This window comes from Lepidochelys olivacea, assembly GCF_965140295.1.
Source record: "Lepidochelys olivacea isolate rLepOli2 genome assembly, chromosome: 5".
NCBI lineage: Eukaryota > Metazoa > Chordata > Testudines > Cheloniidae > Lepidochelys > Lepidochelys olivacea.
In genome coordinates this window covers 28,053,492-28,072,273 of record NC_140415.1, presented here as the reverse complement: position 1 = coordinate 28,072,273, position 18,782 = coordinate 28,053,492, and the positions used below count along the sequence as shown (strand labels likewise).

Sequence of the window (18,782 nt, the reverse complement as noted above, 5' to 3'; positions counted from 1 at the left end):
CACTTCCTGGTCGCAGGTGAGGGATCACGTGGTGCTCCTCCTGTCCACGTGCACCGCCTTGGGACTGTTGGTAAACACCAAGTCCATGTTAGTCCCGGTCCAATGCATAGAGTTTATCGGGGCACTCCTGGACGTAGTGTCGGCCAGGGCCTCTCTCCCACCAGACAGATTCAAGACCCTGAAAAGTCTCATCGACTCGGTCACAAGGTTCCCCGTGACAACAGCCAGGGTTTGCCTGCAGCTCTTGGGTCACATGTTGGCATGCACATACATGGTCCATCACGCCAGACTCAGGATGAGGCCCCTCCAGCTCTGGTTGGCCTCGAACTTCTCACAGGCTACTGACAGGATAGACAAGGTCCTCACCGTGCCAGACTCTGTGATCACCTCCCTACGGTGGTAGTCCACCCTAGACAACATGTTCCAAGGGGGTCCCGTTCAGGGACAGGGCCCCGTTGTTGGAGCTGGTATCCGATGTGTAGGACCTGGGTTGGGGGGCCTATGTAGGGAACTGTCAGACCCAAGGCCTGTGGTTGGCTCAACACCTGACCCTACATATAAATGTCAAGGAGCTCAGAGCGGTGTGGCTGGCGTATGACTTTCCGCTCGCACCAGGAGGGCAAGGTAGTCAGGGTCCTCACGGACAACACGGCCTCGATGTTCTGTATCAACAGGCAAGGCGGGGCACGATCCTCTGCCCTCTGCCACGAAGCCCTCAGGCTGTGAGACTTCTGTATAGCCCACGACAGCCACCCGAAGGCCTTCCACTACTGGGCACCCGGAACGAGAGGGCGGATCACTTGAGCAGGGACTTTTCCTCACAACACGAGTGGTCCCTCCACCCAGAAGGACCACTGGCTCTTCCGAAGGTGGGGAACTCCCGAGGTGGACCTATTTGTGACTTGGCAGAACCGTCGATGCCCCCGGTTCTGCTCCAGGAGGGCCCAGGGAGGGGCGCTATCTCCGATGCCTTTATCCTGTCCTGGTCAGGCTGGCTTCTCTATGCCTTTCTCCTGTTCCCTCTAATCAGCAGGGTGCTGGAGAAGATAAAGACGGTCAATACCAGGGTCCTCCTGATTGCCCCAGCATGGCCCAGGCAGCTTTGGTACGGGACCCTCACGGGCCTGGCAGTAGCTCCGCCGTGGCCGTTGCCGCTCTGCCCGGACATGCTCTCTCAGGACCAGGGCCGCCTCCTCCATCCCAACCTAGCAGTTCTTCACCTCACGGCGTGGCTGCTCAGTGGTTACGTGGAGAGGAAAGGACGTACTCAAGACAGGTTCAGTGCAGTCTCCTCAAAAGTAGATGGCCCTCCACTCGCCACACTTATTTGGCGAAGTGGTCTTGGTTTTCTAGGTGGGCGGCGGACCAGGGTGTCTCTTCTGTGGCCGCCCCGATTCAGCTTATCCTTGATTACCTCTTCCACCTGAGGTCCCAGGGCCTGGCGCCCTCGTCAGTCAAGGTGCACCTGGCTGCCATATCGGCCTCCCATCCGCCGGTGCAAGGGCACACGGTATTTTCCCATGCCAAGACTGGCCGGTTCCTTAAGGGTTTGGACCGTCTCTTTCCATATTCTAGACCCCCCGGTCCCGCAGTGGAACCTAAACCTGGTGCTGGCTTGTCTCACGGAACCCCCGTTTGAACCACTGGCCACGTGCTCCTGATCTCACCTCTTATGGAAGGTGGCCTTCCTGGTTGCAGTCACGTCGGCCAGGCGAGTCTCGGAGCTCGGGGCCCTGACCTCCCGAAGGTGGTCTCTGCCTACGACATGGGTTAGGACATTTTTCTACCTGTCCACTGCCCCGAACCTCATGTCTCAAGTGAGGAGTGCCGTCTCCACACACTTGATGCGCGGCAGGCTCTGGCTTTCTACGTCGAGTGGAACAAGCCATTCAGAAAGTCCTCGCAACTGTTCGTCGCCTCGGCTGAGCGCACGAGGAACCAGCCGATTTCCACTCAGCGGCTTTCCGATTGGATCATTTCGTGCATCCATTCCTGTTATGAGCTGGTGGGTGTCCCCCTGCCACCCATTGTGAGGGCACACTTGACTCAGGCAAAGGCTTCGTTGGCTACCTTTGTGGCCCGTGTCCCCATCCAGGACATTTATAGGGTCACCACATGGTCTTCGGTTCACACGTTCACCTTGCACTATGCAATCATCCTCCAAACCAGGGATGATGCAGGGTTCGGCAGGGCTGTCCTCTGTCCTGGGAACTTGTGAACTCCTACCCACCTCCAACAGATATAGCCTGGAATCGCCTATTGTGGAATACACATGAGCAATCACTCGGAGAAGAAAAGACAGTCTTTTCCAAGCTCGAAGACGCCCAAACTTGGGTACCGCTTTTCAAGCGTTCTACTGTAATTTGACTTCAGCCTGTAATTCAGTTACAATATGAAAAATGGGCATGGAATGTAAGGTCTTTCCATTTATCCCCATAGTGAATTTTGGTGTGGAAACAAAAGATTGGCCAATCAGAATAACAATCTTTGGATTCATACCAAAAGTGGTGATTTCCAGCCACCATGCAATATTTACCATTCCCAACATAAGTGGCTTATACTTCACCAGTTCCCCAGTGTCTCAACAGTACTGTGAAGTTTGGAGATTGCTCCCCCAGAGAGAACCCACCTGTTGGCAACACTGTAAAACATTATACCTGCACATGTGGGTGTCCCCTAGGTGCAAGCAACAGGACAAGTCCAGGGCTTTCCAGAACCTGTTGTTGTTTTGCCACAGTATTTGAGGAGAACAAACTTCTCAAACCTTATCGGCTTCATTGTCTTCTAGTACTCCTACTGGTGGTATTTTGCAGTTCCTGATATGGATTGTGTGAATGGTGTAAAACAACCCCCCCCCAAAAAAAAAAAAAAAAAAAAGAAAAGAAAAGAAAAAAATTGCAAAAAAAACCCCAACCCTCTCAAGGGCCCAGTATCATGGGGGTTAATTGTGGAAAGGCGGTAGGGCTCCTTATCCCTATCAATATGATCTCTGCCATACCAAGTTTTCAATTTCTCTGTTGAATAAAGAGGGCAGTTTACCTTGTTATGTATCAATGAGAGAGGCTGATTTTTGTCTAGTGCATACCCTGTGTATGAAGGGTATGCTATGGCCTGGCTGTTGCCCTGCTTTGATGATCCTCACTGGTTTGGTTGATTATTTCATTTACTTTATGCTGTACTTCCTTAAATGCATTCACTATACTGTGCATATTATATACATTCAGAAGTTTTTGATTAATGAGTTCTTTGCTTTGCTCATTCATTGGGCTTAGTGTGTCCGCAGCCAGCTTGTGTTGGAATGCTCAGTCATGTTCCCACAGGGTCTTAATGTCCACTAGGTCCAGGTTTCAGATTGATGCTCCTGCTCTAAACCACTCTGCTAAATCACTGGCAGATAGGGCTCTGTTAGCATCTTTTTTTAATTGATTCAAGTGCCTTTACCTCTACATTTCTATCAACAAAGTCTTTACAATAGTCCTTTATCATTTGCCATACAATTGGTCAAGCTCTGGTGGACATAATCCTTTTGGCAAATGCAGTGAAGTCAAGCTGAACAACATAGGTACATGTAGCAGTTGAACATCACTGTACAGCGCTTCTTTAAGGGACTATAATACCAATCCATTACTGGGTTCTACCTCCACTTTGGGAAATTCTTTTTTCTTTTCATCGTATGGTATTTGTGCCACCCTTATTTCTGCTGTTCTTGATTCTCAAAAAGGTACATATTCATGAGACCTTATTTGAGTAAAATTTACAGGAAACACAAAGCATGTATAATGCCTCTCATGTCTAACATACACATGGAAAATTCAAGGTACTGTGCCAGATAAACTGCAGTGCTGACTTTTTTGTATTATATAGTAGGGGCCTCCTCATCTAGGAGCTGGAAATGTTTTTTTTCCCAAGGTTAAGTGTACCAGAACTCTGTCCCCTACTTGCCAGTCTGCATTTTGGGCTTGTCAGTTAAAGCATGTCCTCATTTTTGGCACGATCCTGCTGTGCACTAGACACATAAATTATAATTTTTCCCCATCTGTCTTATCCATTGTTTTATGGCCAACTCTTCTGTTCTGGGAGTCTCATTTCTCTGCCTGTTATAGCAGTAAAAGGAGACACACCATTTATCCAGTTTTATTTGGGTTCCCATTAAAGTCGGAAGAGTCATAGTCATTTTTTCATCTTTGCCTGATTCACACACCATTTTCTTTAGCGTTGTTTTGACTGTTCTGTTTGTACTTACTTTTCAGCCACATGCTTCTGGCTTGGTAGAAATATGGAATTTTTGCTCTATTCCCAGCATAATGCAAGCGTCTTTCATCACTTCCACTGTGAACGTTGTTCCCTGGTCTCTGTCTCTGGAGCATTCCCCACCTGGAAAAGACTTTCTACTAATAGTTTTGCTGTAACAGGAGCAGGGCTTTTCCAGTAGATGAGGCTTCTATCCATTTAGTAAAGACATCGACAATTACAAGTAGATATTAGTTTGCTGCCTCTTGGGCGCAATAACTCCCCAACATGGTGAATCTGCAGTCTTTCCCAAGGAACCCTGAGGTGCTGTTCCTGAATAAATCCACACTTTGTTTTCCCTGGTGAATTGCTTTTAGCACCAAATAACACAATTGTTAACATGATCTATTAACTTTTTTTTTTATAATCAGGCCATTTTAATCAGTCACTGATAAGTGGCATCAGTATTTTGTTGGGCTCCCAATGATACATCATGCACACATCTTAACATTTCCCTTTTAAGGGGCTGTGGTAGAATTCAGACCAGGTAAGGTAAATCATCCCCTTCAGTGAGCAACAAATTTTCCCTCACAAGGAGCAATTTGCCATTTAACTGATTTAACTCCCCATGTAATACTTTTTGTTTAAGAGCAAATACTTCTGGATCAGATTCTTGTAATGTTGTTAAATCAGTGTTTTCTGCTTGTGCTCAAGTGGTAACACCAAGGACTGGATAATCATGAGTGGGACCTATACTGGAGCTCCACTAGCAGCAGCTTCATCCACCCTATTGTTTTTCTTGCTCACTTCCCCGTGTCTGGAATGAGCTTTTACCTTAAGCATACATACCCACTGAGTTACCCAATTTGTTAGCTAGCTCCCATACACAGGACAAAAGGGCTTAATGGTGTAAAGGCTTTTGATCTGTACTGCAAAATAAATTCATACTCCACCAAGGGAGATATGTTGTCAGAGCCTCACAGATGCACTGAGAGTTTGAACGTGTTATAGTTGCCGGTGCTTGTCCTTTATTACAGAGTGACGATACCTCTCCTACAGCAGCCACTTCAGCATACTGGGTTGAGTGTGTACTACACCTGTACTGCACATGTTTAACCTAAACCGAAGGCACCCAAACCGTACATCTTATTTTTGGTGATAAGATGACTCATCAACATATATTGTCAGACCCTCAGGGTGAAGCCATTCAGAATTTAAAATATGTATTGCGCATGGGATAAAATGGTTAGAGGCTCCTTTTCTAGGATACTTGCGTGGAGTACCACAATTAACAGTCTCGCAGGCAAAGATGAGGGTTGTTTAAGATGACAGACTTCAATTTGGTGCTCTTCCAACAGCAAGGACCACTGTGTCAATCTAGGACTAGTCTGGTAAAATCAGAGATGGTATAGTGTCAAAAGATACTTTAAAGGAGTATGAGCAGTGTACAATTGTGTCCCCCAATCCCATCAGACATCTTAAATGTGTCAAGCTCACCAAACAGTCGATAAATGTTTTTCACATTGGGTATGCTACTTTCCAGCTCCATTCAGTATCCTGGAAGCATAAGCAATAGGTTTTTTTTTGTCATGATAGTCGTGAATTAACACAGCTGAAATGGCTGTGTCCCTGTTTGCAACAAACAATCCAAAAGGTTTTATATAACTTGGAGTGCTAAGAACTGGAGCTTTTGTTAAAGCCTCTTTTAACTTATATGCTATGGGGGGATGTCCATTCCCATTCTACCGTTTTCTGCAGGAGCTGGTAGAGAGGTGCAGTGTTTGCTGTGTAGTCAGGGAAGAAATCCTGACAAAATCCTGTCCTGCCCAGTGAGATAGCAGCACTGTTTCTGTGTTAGAGAAGGGCAGCTCCAAAATCACTTCACCCTTTTGTTTTTCTGGAGCTTGCTGGCCAGGATGCAGGGTTAGTTCCAGGAAGGAAACCTCCTGCAAATAGGTTTCCAGTACATTTTAAATGGTTTTCCCTATCAGAAGTATGCACCAGAATATCATCTACATATTGCACAGCATTTTCTTAATAGGGTTAGCCCTAAGCCATTAGTAGGATTTTTTTTCAGTCTGGGGCATTTCAATCTATTGAACAATTTCTTAGTTTTTATACTGTTAATCTTTTCCACTTACAAAACACCACGGTATAGATTTTTACTCCCTAATGACATTTACTTCACAGTTAATCATAACTCTTATAGTTTAATTTCCACTTTTTATTTGCTATTGCATTATATTAGCCATATCAATTTCCACATGAAGTGTAACTTTTTGTGCTTAAAGAGTTTCCATGTATCCTTATCAATGTGACTTTCTCATAGCCACCTTTAAGGGTCAATCTTTCTAATATGGTGTCTCTTGTGCACTCCCCCCTTCCCCCCCTGCTGTTTCTTAAGAGGTGCACTGTCTTTAGTTTTTCATTCTTTTTCTGCAGTGCTTTTAGCTGCTGTTTTATTACTGAAAAAGGATCTCTCCCCATTATCCTGGTTCTGGCTGGCCCTGCCACAGTTCTGACCATGTCCTCTGGCCCTTATTTAAGAAGATATTGAACTTTAACCCTTTTGGTACCTCAATGCTTTTATAAATGCTAAATAACAAAACCACATGACACTAGATATCTGTGTTTGGCAAAACATCTCTGTCCACTTTGCAACTTTGAATGAAAGATTTGGATAGATGATTCGTGGATTTTTTTTTAAAAGCCAATTTATTTCACACATCTTACATTTTCTTTTTAGATCTTTTGGTTTTTTTTTAAATTCTGAGGTCCATTGCTGTACTGTAAACAGTTTATTATGAAAGACCAAATAAATACTTTAAACTTGCTCAGTTTACCCTGCCACTGAGCCTCAACCTTCTTTCCTAAAATGGTTAACTTTGCAAATTGCAATTTATGAGCATATGATACTTTTAAGTTCCTCACATTTCTAAACTGCCATTTTGTTTTTATATTTATGCTTTAGATAAATTTTCACAGGCAAGATAACTTTTTGGGCCTAGGCTCTGCTAATTGCTGAATCCTAGCAATGTTTTTTTTTTTTTTTAACTGCTATTTTCACTCCCTTATTTTCCTCAGTGTCTCAGCTATCTGCAACTTTAGTAAGCTCATTTACACTTACATTTTTCTTTTTCTGACAGGCAGTATTTCTGTTCTAATTTACGAGGTGTTGTCCCCCTTTTTTCTTACAGTCTGTTGTTTTAGCTGATCAGGACCCCTTGTGTTGCTTTTAATAATCTTTCTGCACAACTGTACATAGGTTATGTCCCCATTTGTACATTTGGAAGTACTCAAGCCATATAGAAATCCCTATTTCCTTTTCAGTGATTTTTTGACTAACTCATCCATAGTCAAATGATGATGTGTCTCTGCATGCAGCAGTCATTTACAGTTGATTATTTACAGACAAGTTCTTTGGGAAAAGAGCCCATTTTCCTTCAGAGGATCTGTAAAGGCTACTGGGGCAAAAGTGTAGTGGGGGTAGTCTCACCACCTGACCAGCCCTTTGCGTGATTTGACTACCTGGTTTCCACTGGGTATGACCACTAGAATTGTATTGCATTGCCATAAGTTAGTTTCATTATTAAACCAACCTTTTAACACTTTAACATCCTCATTAACAGTTCTGTTTCTATTGTTAACACTTCTGCAAACTTTGACTGTTCAGTTCCCTCCAAAATTTGCAGCATTAATTTGTGCAAAAGCTACTTTTTTAACTCACTCTCTCTCCTTAAAAATCACTTGTTTATCTCCCAAAATGACACATTCATCAGCTGATCTCTCTCAGCAGCTCTGAGCTTATTTCTGTGCTTTTTGCACTCATTCTTCAAGGTGGTGCACTTTGCCTGCAAAGACTAGCTTGATCTGCACTATAGAGTTAGGTCAGTGTAAGGCAGCTTATGTTGCCCTAAGTGTGTCTGTCTATACTACAGCCTTGCTCCACAAAAGGTTTAGGGTGTATGTCGATGTAGTTAGGGCAGCGCAGTGTCTATGTAGACGCTTACTTAACATGGGTTGTTGACTAAATTTTCTCTTCATTTTCATGGCTCCATCCCTGGCTCACAGCTTGGGCTGTCACACTTGGGTGGATGGGGGGCCCCAACTAGAGCCCAGCTGCCCCCTGGGCTCCCAGCTACCTGTTCCCAATGGGCTGCTGCCCAGGCTCCCCACTCCCAGCAGGGAGCCCTGCTTCCCCCCGGTTTCCCTGCTCCCAGCCAGGCTGCTGCCTGGGCTCCCTGCTCTGAACGCAGCTGCTAGGTGCTGAGGGCCAGGCCTCCCAGCTCCCCACATTGCAGCTGCTCTGAGAGGAGACAATAGCAGCATGAAATTGAGCCTGGCTGGGGCTCACAGCTGGGGCTGTCACCCTCGAGTGAATGGAGGGGCTCCAGCTGTGAGTCCTGCATGGCTGTCATTTTTCCACAATGCCCCACTTTAGTCACTGCAAGAATCTCTGGTGAGGATACACTCCATCAGCAAAAGGAGGGTAGTGTGGACACCAACAGCTGATTGAATGACTGTGGTGGCTGCAGGTTGACCTAAATTAAGTCGACCTAATTTTGTAGTGTAGGCACCCGCCCTTAGCCCCCAAGTACAATCCCTGTAACACAGCTGCGTTTGTCTATGTTTTCTTTACCTTGGGATTGTTTAAGAAGGCAGTATTAATATTGGTCTCCTCTGGTCTTATTATTTAAAATTTCAGTGGTATTCAATGGACCTCTGCCATGCTTTGCCAAGAAGCTTTCTGCATAGGTATCCAAGGTACTTTCCATTTCTCTTTTGCTCGTGATTTTTACTTTAGGAGAGAAATTATAATGGCTCCAGAGGATAAGTCACTACACTTTACCCTGGGGTTTTAGAGCAACTGAAATTAATGTTGGTGGAAGTCCCTTCATGGTTGCCAGAATGTTAGAATTATTATTTATGAAAGGTATTACCACAACACTAATTGAACCATAAATTACTTTATTAAATCCAAAGGCCACATAGTATTTATACAATTGCTGTAAACATATCTATCTGCCTGAAAACAAGCAGTCGCTATATCCAAAACAGTAACAAAGTATTCTTAAGCATATGAGCAGTACACTTACAAACTGGCCACACCGAGGGATGATCATCTCATTCAGACATACCCTAGCATGATCAGCTAGAGTCTGACAAAGAACCTTCAAATTCATAGCTCTCTTTATGCACCTCAGCTAGCTTTTGCAAAAACTCAGTTTGAAGCAGTTCATCCTTGCTACTTTCCTTCTTCCAAGTCCTTCCTTTCTCCCCAGCCCTTTTGCTTACCAGTAGAACAGTGGGAGGGTTTATGCTTGTTTCTTTTAAGACAGTTTTCCTCTGTCTTGTTTCTGCAGCTTTTCATGTTGTCAGTTACTTTTGAACCGTACATCTTTCCCACACTGTAAGCAATATTGCTTATTATTCTCTTGACCTTTTACTTGCTGATTGGGGCCTTTTCTGTACTTGCCACAAACCATAAAGCAGATATTTTCTTAGCTTAAATTTGCCTAACTTTAATTAACTATCCCTACTTGCCATGTAGTGCTATATATGTATTTAAAAGGCCCTGTGTACTTATGTTGTGTATTAGACCTAAGGTTTGTGACACAGCCCCACAGATTATATGGCAGAGTAGAATTGTGTTGTAATGTTTGGGAGAACAGCTTCATTAAAGCAGAATTTATGAGCTTCACATGGCAGCCACCTCCGTCTAACCCCAGGAGTACTGTAGTCCCTTCTGCTGCTGGCTGCTCTTTCTACTCCAGTCTGCAACACAGTTTCCCTTCCTATGGACCTTAGTAGCTCTGCAAGATGGGAGGCCCATTTCTGCAGTTCAGCAGCTGAGTAGCTGTGAAGTGACTGCCATGCAGAGCTTTTAAGCCCTGAAGAAAGGAAGTAGCTTGAAAGGCCTTGTCTATACTACAGAGTTTTGTCAACGCAAGTTAAGCCGACAATTTAAAAACTGGTGTAATTATATCGCTTGTGCATGTTAATACAACGCTCCTTCTGTTGGCTGAGTGCATTTACAGTCGGTGCTCTAGCATCAACAGTGAGAGCAGTGCACTGTGGGTAGCTATCCCACTCTGCTACTTGCTACCTTCTGCAGCTAGGAGTTGTGGCAAGGCAGAGTGAATCGCAGTGCAGCATGGGTGGGGGCTCAATGTCTCATGATGCAGTTCTTTCCGTCCCAGCATTCCATGGGCTTCTGACTGCGTTTTGTGACATTTTTCAATGGCTACTGTTTACTATGTGCAAGCCATCTCTGTGTGGAAGGATGGATCCTGCACTGCTCTCTACTGTTGTGGTCACTGTTATGAATACATTGCAGATGATCATGCAGTATATCATGAGCTTCCAATCTGAACAGAAATCAGAGTTGCCTGACCTGCTCTGTGCCATGGAAAGAAACAATACCAGGTAACTTTTAGCATTCATGGAGCAGCTGCACACAGGGTACCGTCACTTTTGGGCTCAGGAAATGAGCACAGAGTGGTGGGATTGCATCATTCTCCTGGCAGAACATGTGCATGCTTGCCCCTCCCTGCAGCTGATACAGAACTGCTTTCCATGCCTTCTCCAAACTCCTCCCACACATTCTTTGCACTATCCTGGAACGTCTTGGTATCCTATTCACTCCACCCTTTCATACAGCTTCTAAAATGATAGCTGGACTTACACACCGCTATTAATGCCTTCACTGCCCTGCACTCTTATCTCCCTTCCCACCAAGTCTTGTGGGTGGTGTTAATTGGTATTTAATAAAAACAAACTCTCTGAAAGATAACCAATCTTTGTCTCCTACAGACGGTGGTTGCTGCTGGTAGTAAAATATAGTGGCAGTCTAATCATTTGCTGACTACAAATCCCAGTCAGGAATCATCACAATTTTTATGCAAGGCGGCAAGTTAACAAAGCATGGCAGAATGCAGTATAGAAGAACACATTATTCATGCTCATTGTCAAAATGTTGCCTCAAAACCTCCCTGATTTGAATAGCCCCCCAGCTGTGCACCTCCAATAGCCCTGGTATCTGGCTGCGCAAATTCAGCTGCCAGGTGATCCACCTTCACGCCCCACCTGGGGGGAACTTTTTACCCTTAGCCTTGGAAATATTATGGAGTGCACAGCAGGCTGCTATGACCACAGGAATATTTTGGTCATTTATGTCTAACCTGCCGTAAAGGCAGCATCAGCGTACTTTTAATCTGCCAAAGGCACATTCTATGGTCATTGTGCACCTGCTCAGCCTGTTGTTGAAGCACTCCTTGCTGCTGTCCAGGTTTCCCATGTAAGGCTTCAAGAGCCATAGGAGTAAGGGATATGCTGGATCTCCCAGGATCACTATGGGCATTTCAACATTCCCCAACGGAAACTTCTGATCTGGAAACGAAGTTCCTACTTGGAGCTTTCTGTACAGGCCAGTGTTACTGAAGATGCATATGTCATGCGCCTTCCTGGACCACCCCGCGTTAATGTCAGTGAAACACTCACAGTGATCCACAAGCACCTGCAATACCATTCAGAAGTACCCCTTTCTATTAATGTAGTCCATTGCAAAATAGGGAAAGAACAAGTTAAAAATTATTTGGACAAATTAGATGTCTTTAAGTCACCAGGGCCTGATGAAATGCATCCTAGAATACACAACGAGCTGACTGAGGAGATATCTTAGCCATTAGCGATTATCTTTGAGAAGTCATTGAAGATGGGAGAGATTCCAGAAGACTAGAAAAGAACAAAGATAGTGCCCATCTATAAAAAGGGAAATAATGACAATGCAGGGAATTACAGACCAGTCAGCTTAACTTCTGTACCCAGAAAAATAACGGAGCAAATAATTAAGCAATCAATTTGCAAACATCTAGAAGATAATAAGGTAATAAGTAACAGTCAGCATGGATTAGGGCCAATATTGTAAATTTTGTCACCATTTTACACATCAGGGGTCATTGAAGCCAATCTCTCACTTCTGAGGGTAAACAAGGATGCATCTTCTGCATGCGTGCTGCTTCAGACCCAGTCCCTACTCTGCTCGCCTTTGTGCCACTTTGATCCCTGCACAAGTGATTGCCAATTGGTGCGGAGAAAGTGGAGGAAAGAACCTTTGCAGAGGATTGGTGAGTACCTCTAGGAAAGTTTCCCTGAAATCTCTCTAGGATTCCCATGAAATCTTGGTGTGCCTTAACACACTGTTCTGCTGTACTGCTTAGCTGCAGAAGGAAATGTAGAGCACACTCAAACACCGCTGGTCTTGTACGTTTCTGTCCCTTCACCCACTTCTTGAATATACAGAGCAAAGGACAGCTCTATCTCATATAACCGAGGAGCATCAACTCAAAAAGTTCACTTACCAGGGCTCTCCTCTCCTGCATCATGCGCACCAGAGACAGACTGCTGCGACCGGGTAGACCCCTCTGGTGTGGAAAAGAGGTCCTGACTTGCTGTGCCACTGGACAACCCTGATGTGTGCACCACATCGTCCTCCAACTCAACCTCCTTGTCCACGACTTCATCCTCAGGGTCAGTCCACTGTCCTCCGCTTCCAGCCCCATTTGAAGTATCCCCAGGGCTTTTGGCAGTGGAGGTGGGGTCGCCACCAAAGATGGCGTCCAGCTCCTTATAGAAGCATCAGTTATTCAGCACCAGAGCGACGGTTTGCTTCCCTTGTATGCCTGCCTCAGCTTCTTTGTCTTCACACGGCACTAATGCATGTCCCATACATAGTCTGTATCTAACAAGCCATGAGAAATCTGACAATCAGTATCGAAGTTCCTATGGCTTGAGCGGAGCTGGGACTGAGCAGCTTGTTCTCCCCACAGTGCCAGCAGATCCAGCAACTCAAATGTGCTCGAAGCAGGAGAGCGTTTGCTGCATGGAGCCACCATGGTCAGCTGAGAAGATGCGATGTGAGCTGTCCACACCCAGCTAACAGAAAGTGGAATTTCAGTAATTTCCATGCCTTTAAAGGGGGAGGGGTGGATGCCTGTGTACATGGTGCAGGACAGCGGAGTTTGAACCACTGCCCAAAGCGGTTAGGATGGGCATTGTGAGACACCTCCTGGAGGCTATTTAGAGTGATATAATCAAGCATTGTGTCTACACTGCCACTTTGTCAATATAACTTTGCCACAAAAATCTCTACGCCTCTCATCGAGGTGATTTTATTTTGTTGGCAAAGCAGGAGCATTTTGTCGGTAGAAGGAACATTGCAGTTTGTATACCTCCACTGTTTTGTCGACGAAACCCGACTTTTGTCGACAAAACTGTCTAGTGTAGACAAGGCCTAAGATACTGCAGTCCATCTCTCTCTCTCTCTCTCTCTCTCTCTCTCTCTCTCTCTCTCAGTAAAATTTAACAGAGGCTCCTGCAGAAGTTTTGAGTAGGCTAGTAATCACTTTTTTCATTGCTGCTTTACCCTCTGGAACAATCTCCCCTTCCATTTTCTTAATGCCCATGTGCAGAAATTAAAATACAAACGGAGGAATAAGATAGAAAACCAAAAGGGTCAGCCAAGAAGCTAAAGACCAGAAGGCAGTGGTTTAGAGGATTTGTAATATAAGCAAGTAATATAAGGGGCTATATGTTTGGCTACATCATATTATACACATGATTCTGGACGTGGGTGTGCATGTGGCAACCTAGAAATTGCTCATCCTTTTTTGGTTTTTGTTCTTTTGGCAGATGATCACTGTGAATGCTTCCTTGTTCCCTAGCTCTATTACTAATTCCTTGATAGCAGTTGGAAATGATGGCCTTCAGGAGAGAGACAGAATGGTTCGAGCTTGTATTGCCATTATCTGTGAACTAGGTGAGAATGTTGAAACAATTATCAAATTCAATACAAAGCATCAACTCATCAAATCTTTAAAGGATCCTTTCTTTTGTAGGTTTTTACTAAAGTGCTTTTCTCCCCCCCCCCCCAAGTAATCGAATATATTATAGTAGGTAGTTTGTAAAGCAGATAATCATGGGTTTTTTTGTGAAAATGCCACAAATCTAGTGAATATTTTTAGTTGTCAAAAAAGTCAGTCAATTTGAAATCTAGTCAGTTTAAAAAAAAAACACACCCAAAAAACAAAGAAATTGACGGTTTTATCCTTGTCCTGAGCTCTTTGCCATTTTTTGTGGTTTTTACAATTAATCTTTGCTATAAAAAAATAAAAGTCCCTCCCTCCCATCCCCCCATGTCAGCTGCTGTGTAAAAGACGCACACAAACTGGCAATAATTGTCTTTGTGGGAGGGGGAAACTGAAAATTACTAGGCACTGTCAAATGTGCAAATGAAGCTGCAAAATGTTTTCCTCAAGTACTTTTCAGTTATAGTAATGGTGACCATTACGTGTAATAATAGGTGGCAGTAGTTTCGGAGAAAAATGCAAGTATTCAAGTTGGCCATGTCTTTTTAATATGTTAATCCCCACATTTATTACACATGTTAATATGCATTCCAATCAGATATTAAACTGTAACATTTAATTTGCATGAAAAGTTTTAAAATTGGTAATATCCACTGACAACAAAAAATAAGTCTGTTTTCACAGAGATCATTTGGACAATGTGACCTTTATTGCATCCACCATGCTTTGTAGAATTAGTGTAGAACAGTTTCATTGAGATCATTTCATGCTAGTATCAACTGATGGGAAATAAGTGTAACTGCTGTTTTCAAGATTTAAATTTTAGATTTAAAAAAGTAGAAACTGAACTATCTTTGACACATATACAACATTTATACCGCAATGCAAATTCATTCTATTCCAAAAACAATATACCTATAATGAAATGTCCATGTACTCTTGTGTGTGTGCTCAGAAGCAAGCATATTCGTCTTTGTCAAGAAGCACTGTGCAGTGACTGACTCTTGCCAGTATTTATATTGATGAAATATTATTGCAATATGTCAGCAGCTGATGGGGGTATCAACAACATAACTTGACTTCATTAAAAGCTTTTTATGACCACCACCACCTGATGGCATTTACAGGAAAAAAAGTTTATAAACAAATTTTTGATATATTAATCTCAAATATAATGGGTTGCACTCCTGATTTCTTGCTGCAAGTTTATAGATAATGCCATTACATATTCCAGTATTAGCCATAGTTAGCAAGATTCAAAGAGGCTTCAGAGGTTTATGTGGATAAAAATATCCAGGGTTTAAATAAGTGAATTCTAACAAAGAGTATTGGAAGGGAGCTAAAACTTTTTGCTTCAGGATTTAATCCAATCTCTAACCATTAGGGATTAGGATGAAACCTTCATGGGCAACCGGTTACCCCACATCTGCCTACTGTAGGGTTTCTTGCACTTTCCTCTGAAACATCTGTGGGGTGGTCACTGTTTGGGACAAGGTACTGAACTAGATGGATCAAGGTTCTGATCCAGTATGGCGGTTACTATATTGGAGGCACTTAAAATTTTTACTTTCGTTTGAGTTGTTAAATTGACATTTTTCTCCTATTTTAGCACTTCAAAATCCAGAGGTGGTAGCTCTTCGGGGTGGACTAAGTACCATCTTGAAAAATGTGATTGATTGTCAATTAAGCCGAATAAATGAGGCTCTCATAACTACAGTTTTGCACCTCCTTAATCATCCAAAGACTCGACAATATGTGCGAGCAGATGTTGAATTAGAGGTAGTAATTTCATTTTCTTTTCCATTCTTAAATGTTATTAAATTATATTTATTTTGAAATCCTGAAGCGTGGGTGACTTGTCACATGCAAGATGCAGTACCATTTCAAAATAGGAAAAAAATGGAAGTGGACCACAGTTGCTGGTATAACTTATTGTACAGTAACTGAGGGCTTCACTTTGAGAATAAGCTTGACTCAAACCTGTAATCGGTTGTTCCAGCTTCTAGGAAAAGAGCTGTTTGCTCTGTATATGAGAGAAATTAATAAATTTTTGGATTTACTTTACCACTTCAAAATATGTGCTAGTGCACATTAGTACATGAGCCTTCTGGTTTGCTTCTCTGGACAAGGAGAGGAATATATCTAGCTGTACAAGAATAAATTAATAAATCAGATGCTGATTTGTATCATGAATGTTAATAGAATTGAGCATCGTTGAGTTTTGAAATGAGAATTAGGCAGATACTTCGTGCTCATGGATATACCTGTTTATTCTGTCTTGACTAATGTGTCCTTTTTGTGAACACAGTGTAGAATTTACTGCAACTCTCACTAGTAACTGAAAGCTGTCTCTGACAAGTGGGGATACAGTGCCATTTAGGCTAATAATTTCTTTCTTCCTGAAGGTGGGGAGGGGTAAAAGTTTGTTTTGGTTATTTTGCTACTAATTAGTGACATGAATAATTTAATTTACTGTTCACTTCAAATTTTATTCTGTACTCTACTATAAAAGTGTCAATTTTTAAGTGAAACACGTTATTTTAAAATCTTTAAATGGATAAATAAAAGCATAAATTGAAGACTGGAGGGGTGGGGGTGGGGAAGGAACAAAGTTCTTTAATTTGTCAAGAGGATACACTTATGTGTGTGTTTCTATCTGCTTAGCGAATTTTAGCTCCATACACAGACTTTCACTACAGGCACAATCCGGACACAGCAGAAGGACAGCTGAAGTAAGTACTAGTACTATTTCTTGTGTCACAGGTTGTGGTAAAGTTGCAGTATTATAACTGAACATTTTTTTCCATTGTAAGAGATTTAAATATACTATAGTTCACAAAAGTAAAAGAATAAAGATTTATGGTAGCCTAGGTAAAATTAAAAGTGTAAACTGTGTAGCTTGTTGAGTTACTTATAACTTAAACACTAAAAATTAAATGGGTTATAAATGTAGTTCTCTTTAAATTATCAAAGGCATGAATTAGAAATGGAGTTATAAACCTTGTTGTGTGAAGTAGAGAGTTTTGGTGTCAAGGAACATTGGACCCCTTTTGTGTCATTTCAGTAGTAGGCAAACCAGCCTTCAGGGTGACAGTCTAGTTAGTATAATACCCTCCTGGACTAACCTAACAACAAAAGGGAAGGGGCTAAACATAGTGCTAATGCTCAAGCATATAACCCTTGATGAAGGGACAAAAAGAGAAAAAAATTGCCTGTATATCAATGCTAGAAGCCTGAGAAATCAACAAAAGTTAAGTGCTCATTCATCAGAAGAAACTGGTATTACTGAAATCTGGTAGAAATCACATGAATAGAATGTTAAAATTTCTGCATACACTCAGTTTAGGAAGGATGGAGTTTGCAGAAATGCTCTTCTAAACCAGGTAATGGTATCTTTGATGTAAATTAATTGACAGCTCAGCAGCACAGGACCTGGAATGTTCTTAGATAATTTTCTGACCAATAAAGCAAAGAGAGGGGGATTAGTAGAGGTCTAGTGTAGACCATCATATCAGACTAGAAAACAGGAGAAACAGTTCCATAAGCTTCTGTCTATAATATATAGATAGAGGGAAAACTTCATTACCTTGTAGGTTTTCAGCCTGGAGGACATATGCTCAAGGTGTCATTCTGCCAGTAGTAAACCATTTTTGGAGTTTATGGCATCTCTGTGCACAACACTCTGAACTATGGGGTGTTTCTATGTCCCTGAAGCAAGGAGACAAAACAGTAGATTTGTCTGCATACAGAGGCTAGGCTCATACCATACTAAAGTTCTCCAGAGTTTTCTGCCTCCATTCCTGGGCAGAGAGCAATGTTGGACCAGGAGTGTAATAAGAACCTTATAGGTAAGATCTAATTTTCCCTTCTAAATTATAGATAATTTTCTAACCGAGTATTATACTCAACTTTGGGTAATTTAGTATTACATATCTTTTTTTGACATAAAACAGTTGATGGCTCAACTAAAAATTAGTGGTTGCCTATGTGCCAGTAATCACAATCTGAGTACATTCGTTAGGTTCAAACAGAATATAATCCCAAAATGTAACGTATTTGGCACTTTACAATGCCAATTTCCCAAAACTGAAAAATTACAGCAAAATTGATTAGAAGGAAAAAATTGAATTGGGAATTGTTTAATAATGTTCGCTAGATAATTAAAGCGGTACAAGTCTGTAATCAGTTAAGAAGGCTATTTAAGGTTTAAAAAAAAAACCTCTCAAAACATCCTGCCTAATAAGCGAAGTGAAAATAGTGACAAAATACAGTATATAAACATGGACAAAAGTTGACAGCAAGCACTATAAATTATGAAGTACAGACATCTGAAAAAGGAAGCTAAAGAGAATGAGAATTTAAAAATTTTATTAAATTCAGGAAAAGAATAAATTCTAGCAGTGACATAGGTTCATTTCTAGATGGAGAGGGTAGAATTGTAAGTTATGATATTGAAAAGGCAAAAGATTCAATAAATATTTCTGACTGTATTTGGAAAGAAGTTGGATGATGAATTCATATATTATTAGTAAAGGAATAGTTTGTATTGAGCAGTAAGTTGTTACATAGCACCAATTAAAGTAAAATATTGTTAAGTCTGCAAGACCATTTAACTTGCACCCTAGAGTTCTTGTTTTTAAAAAAAAATTGTTCAAGGAGTTCTCTGAACCACTGACGTTGGTTTTG

At 42.3% G+C, this 18,782-nt stretch overlaps 1 protein-coding gene across 3 annotated transcripts in view; it reads left to right on the top strand.

Moving 5' to 3' along the window:
• RICTOR (RPTOR independent companion of MTOR complex 2) overlaps positions 1–18,782 on the top strand; it is a 189,763-nt gene that overhangs the window by 87,165 nt on the left and 83,816 nt on the right. For 2 of the 3 annotated variants that reach the window (XM_084628581.1, XM_084628582.1), the window contains 3 exons: positions 13,921–14,047; positions 15,706–15,875; positions 16,761–16,828. In XM_084628581.1, the coding sequence (XP_084484707.1) occupies positions 13,921–14,047; positions 15,706–15,875; positions 16,761–16,828 (365 nt within the window). Of the gene's footprint in view, positions 1–13,125; positions 13,146–13,920; positions 14,048–15,705; positions 15,876–16,760; positions 16,829–18,782 lie in introns of those variants that run through there. The other variant, XM_084628583.1, reaches the window with a different exon arrangement.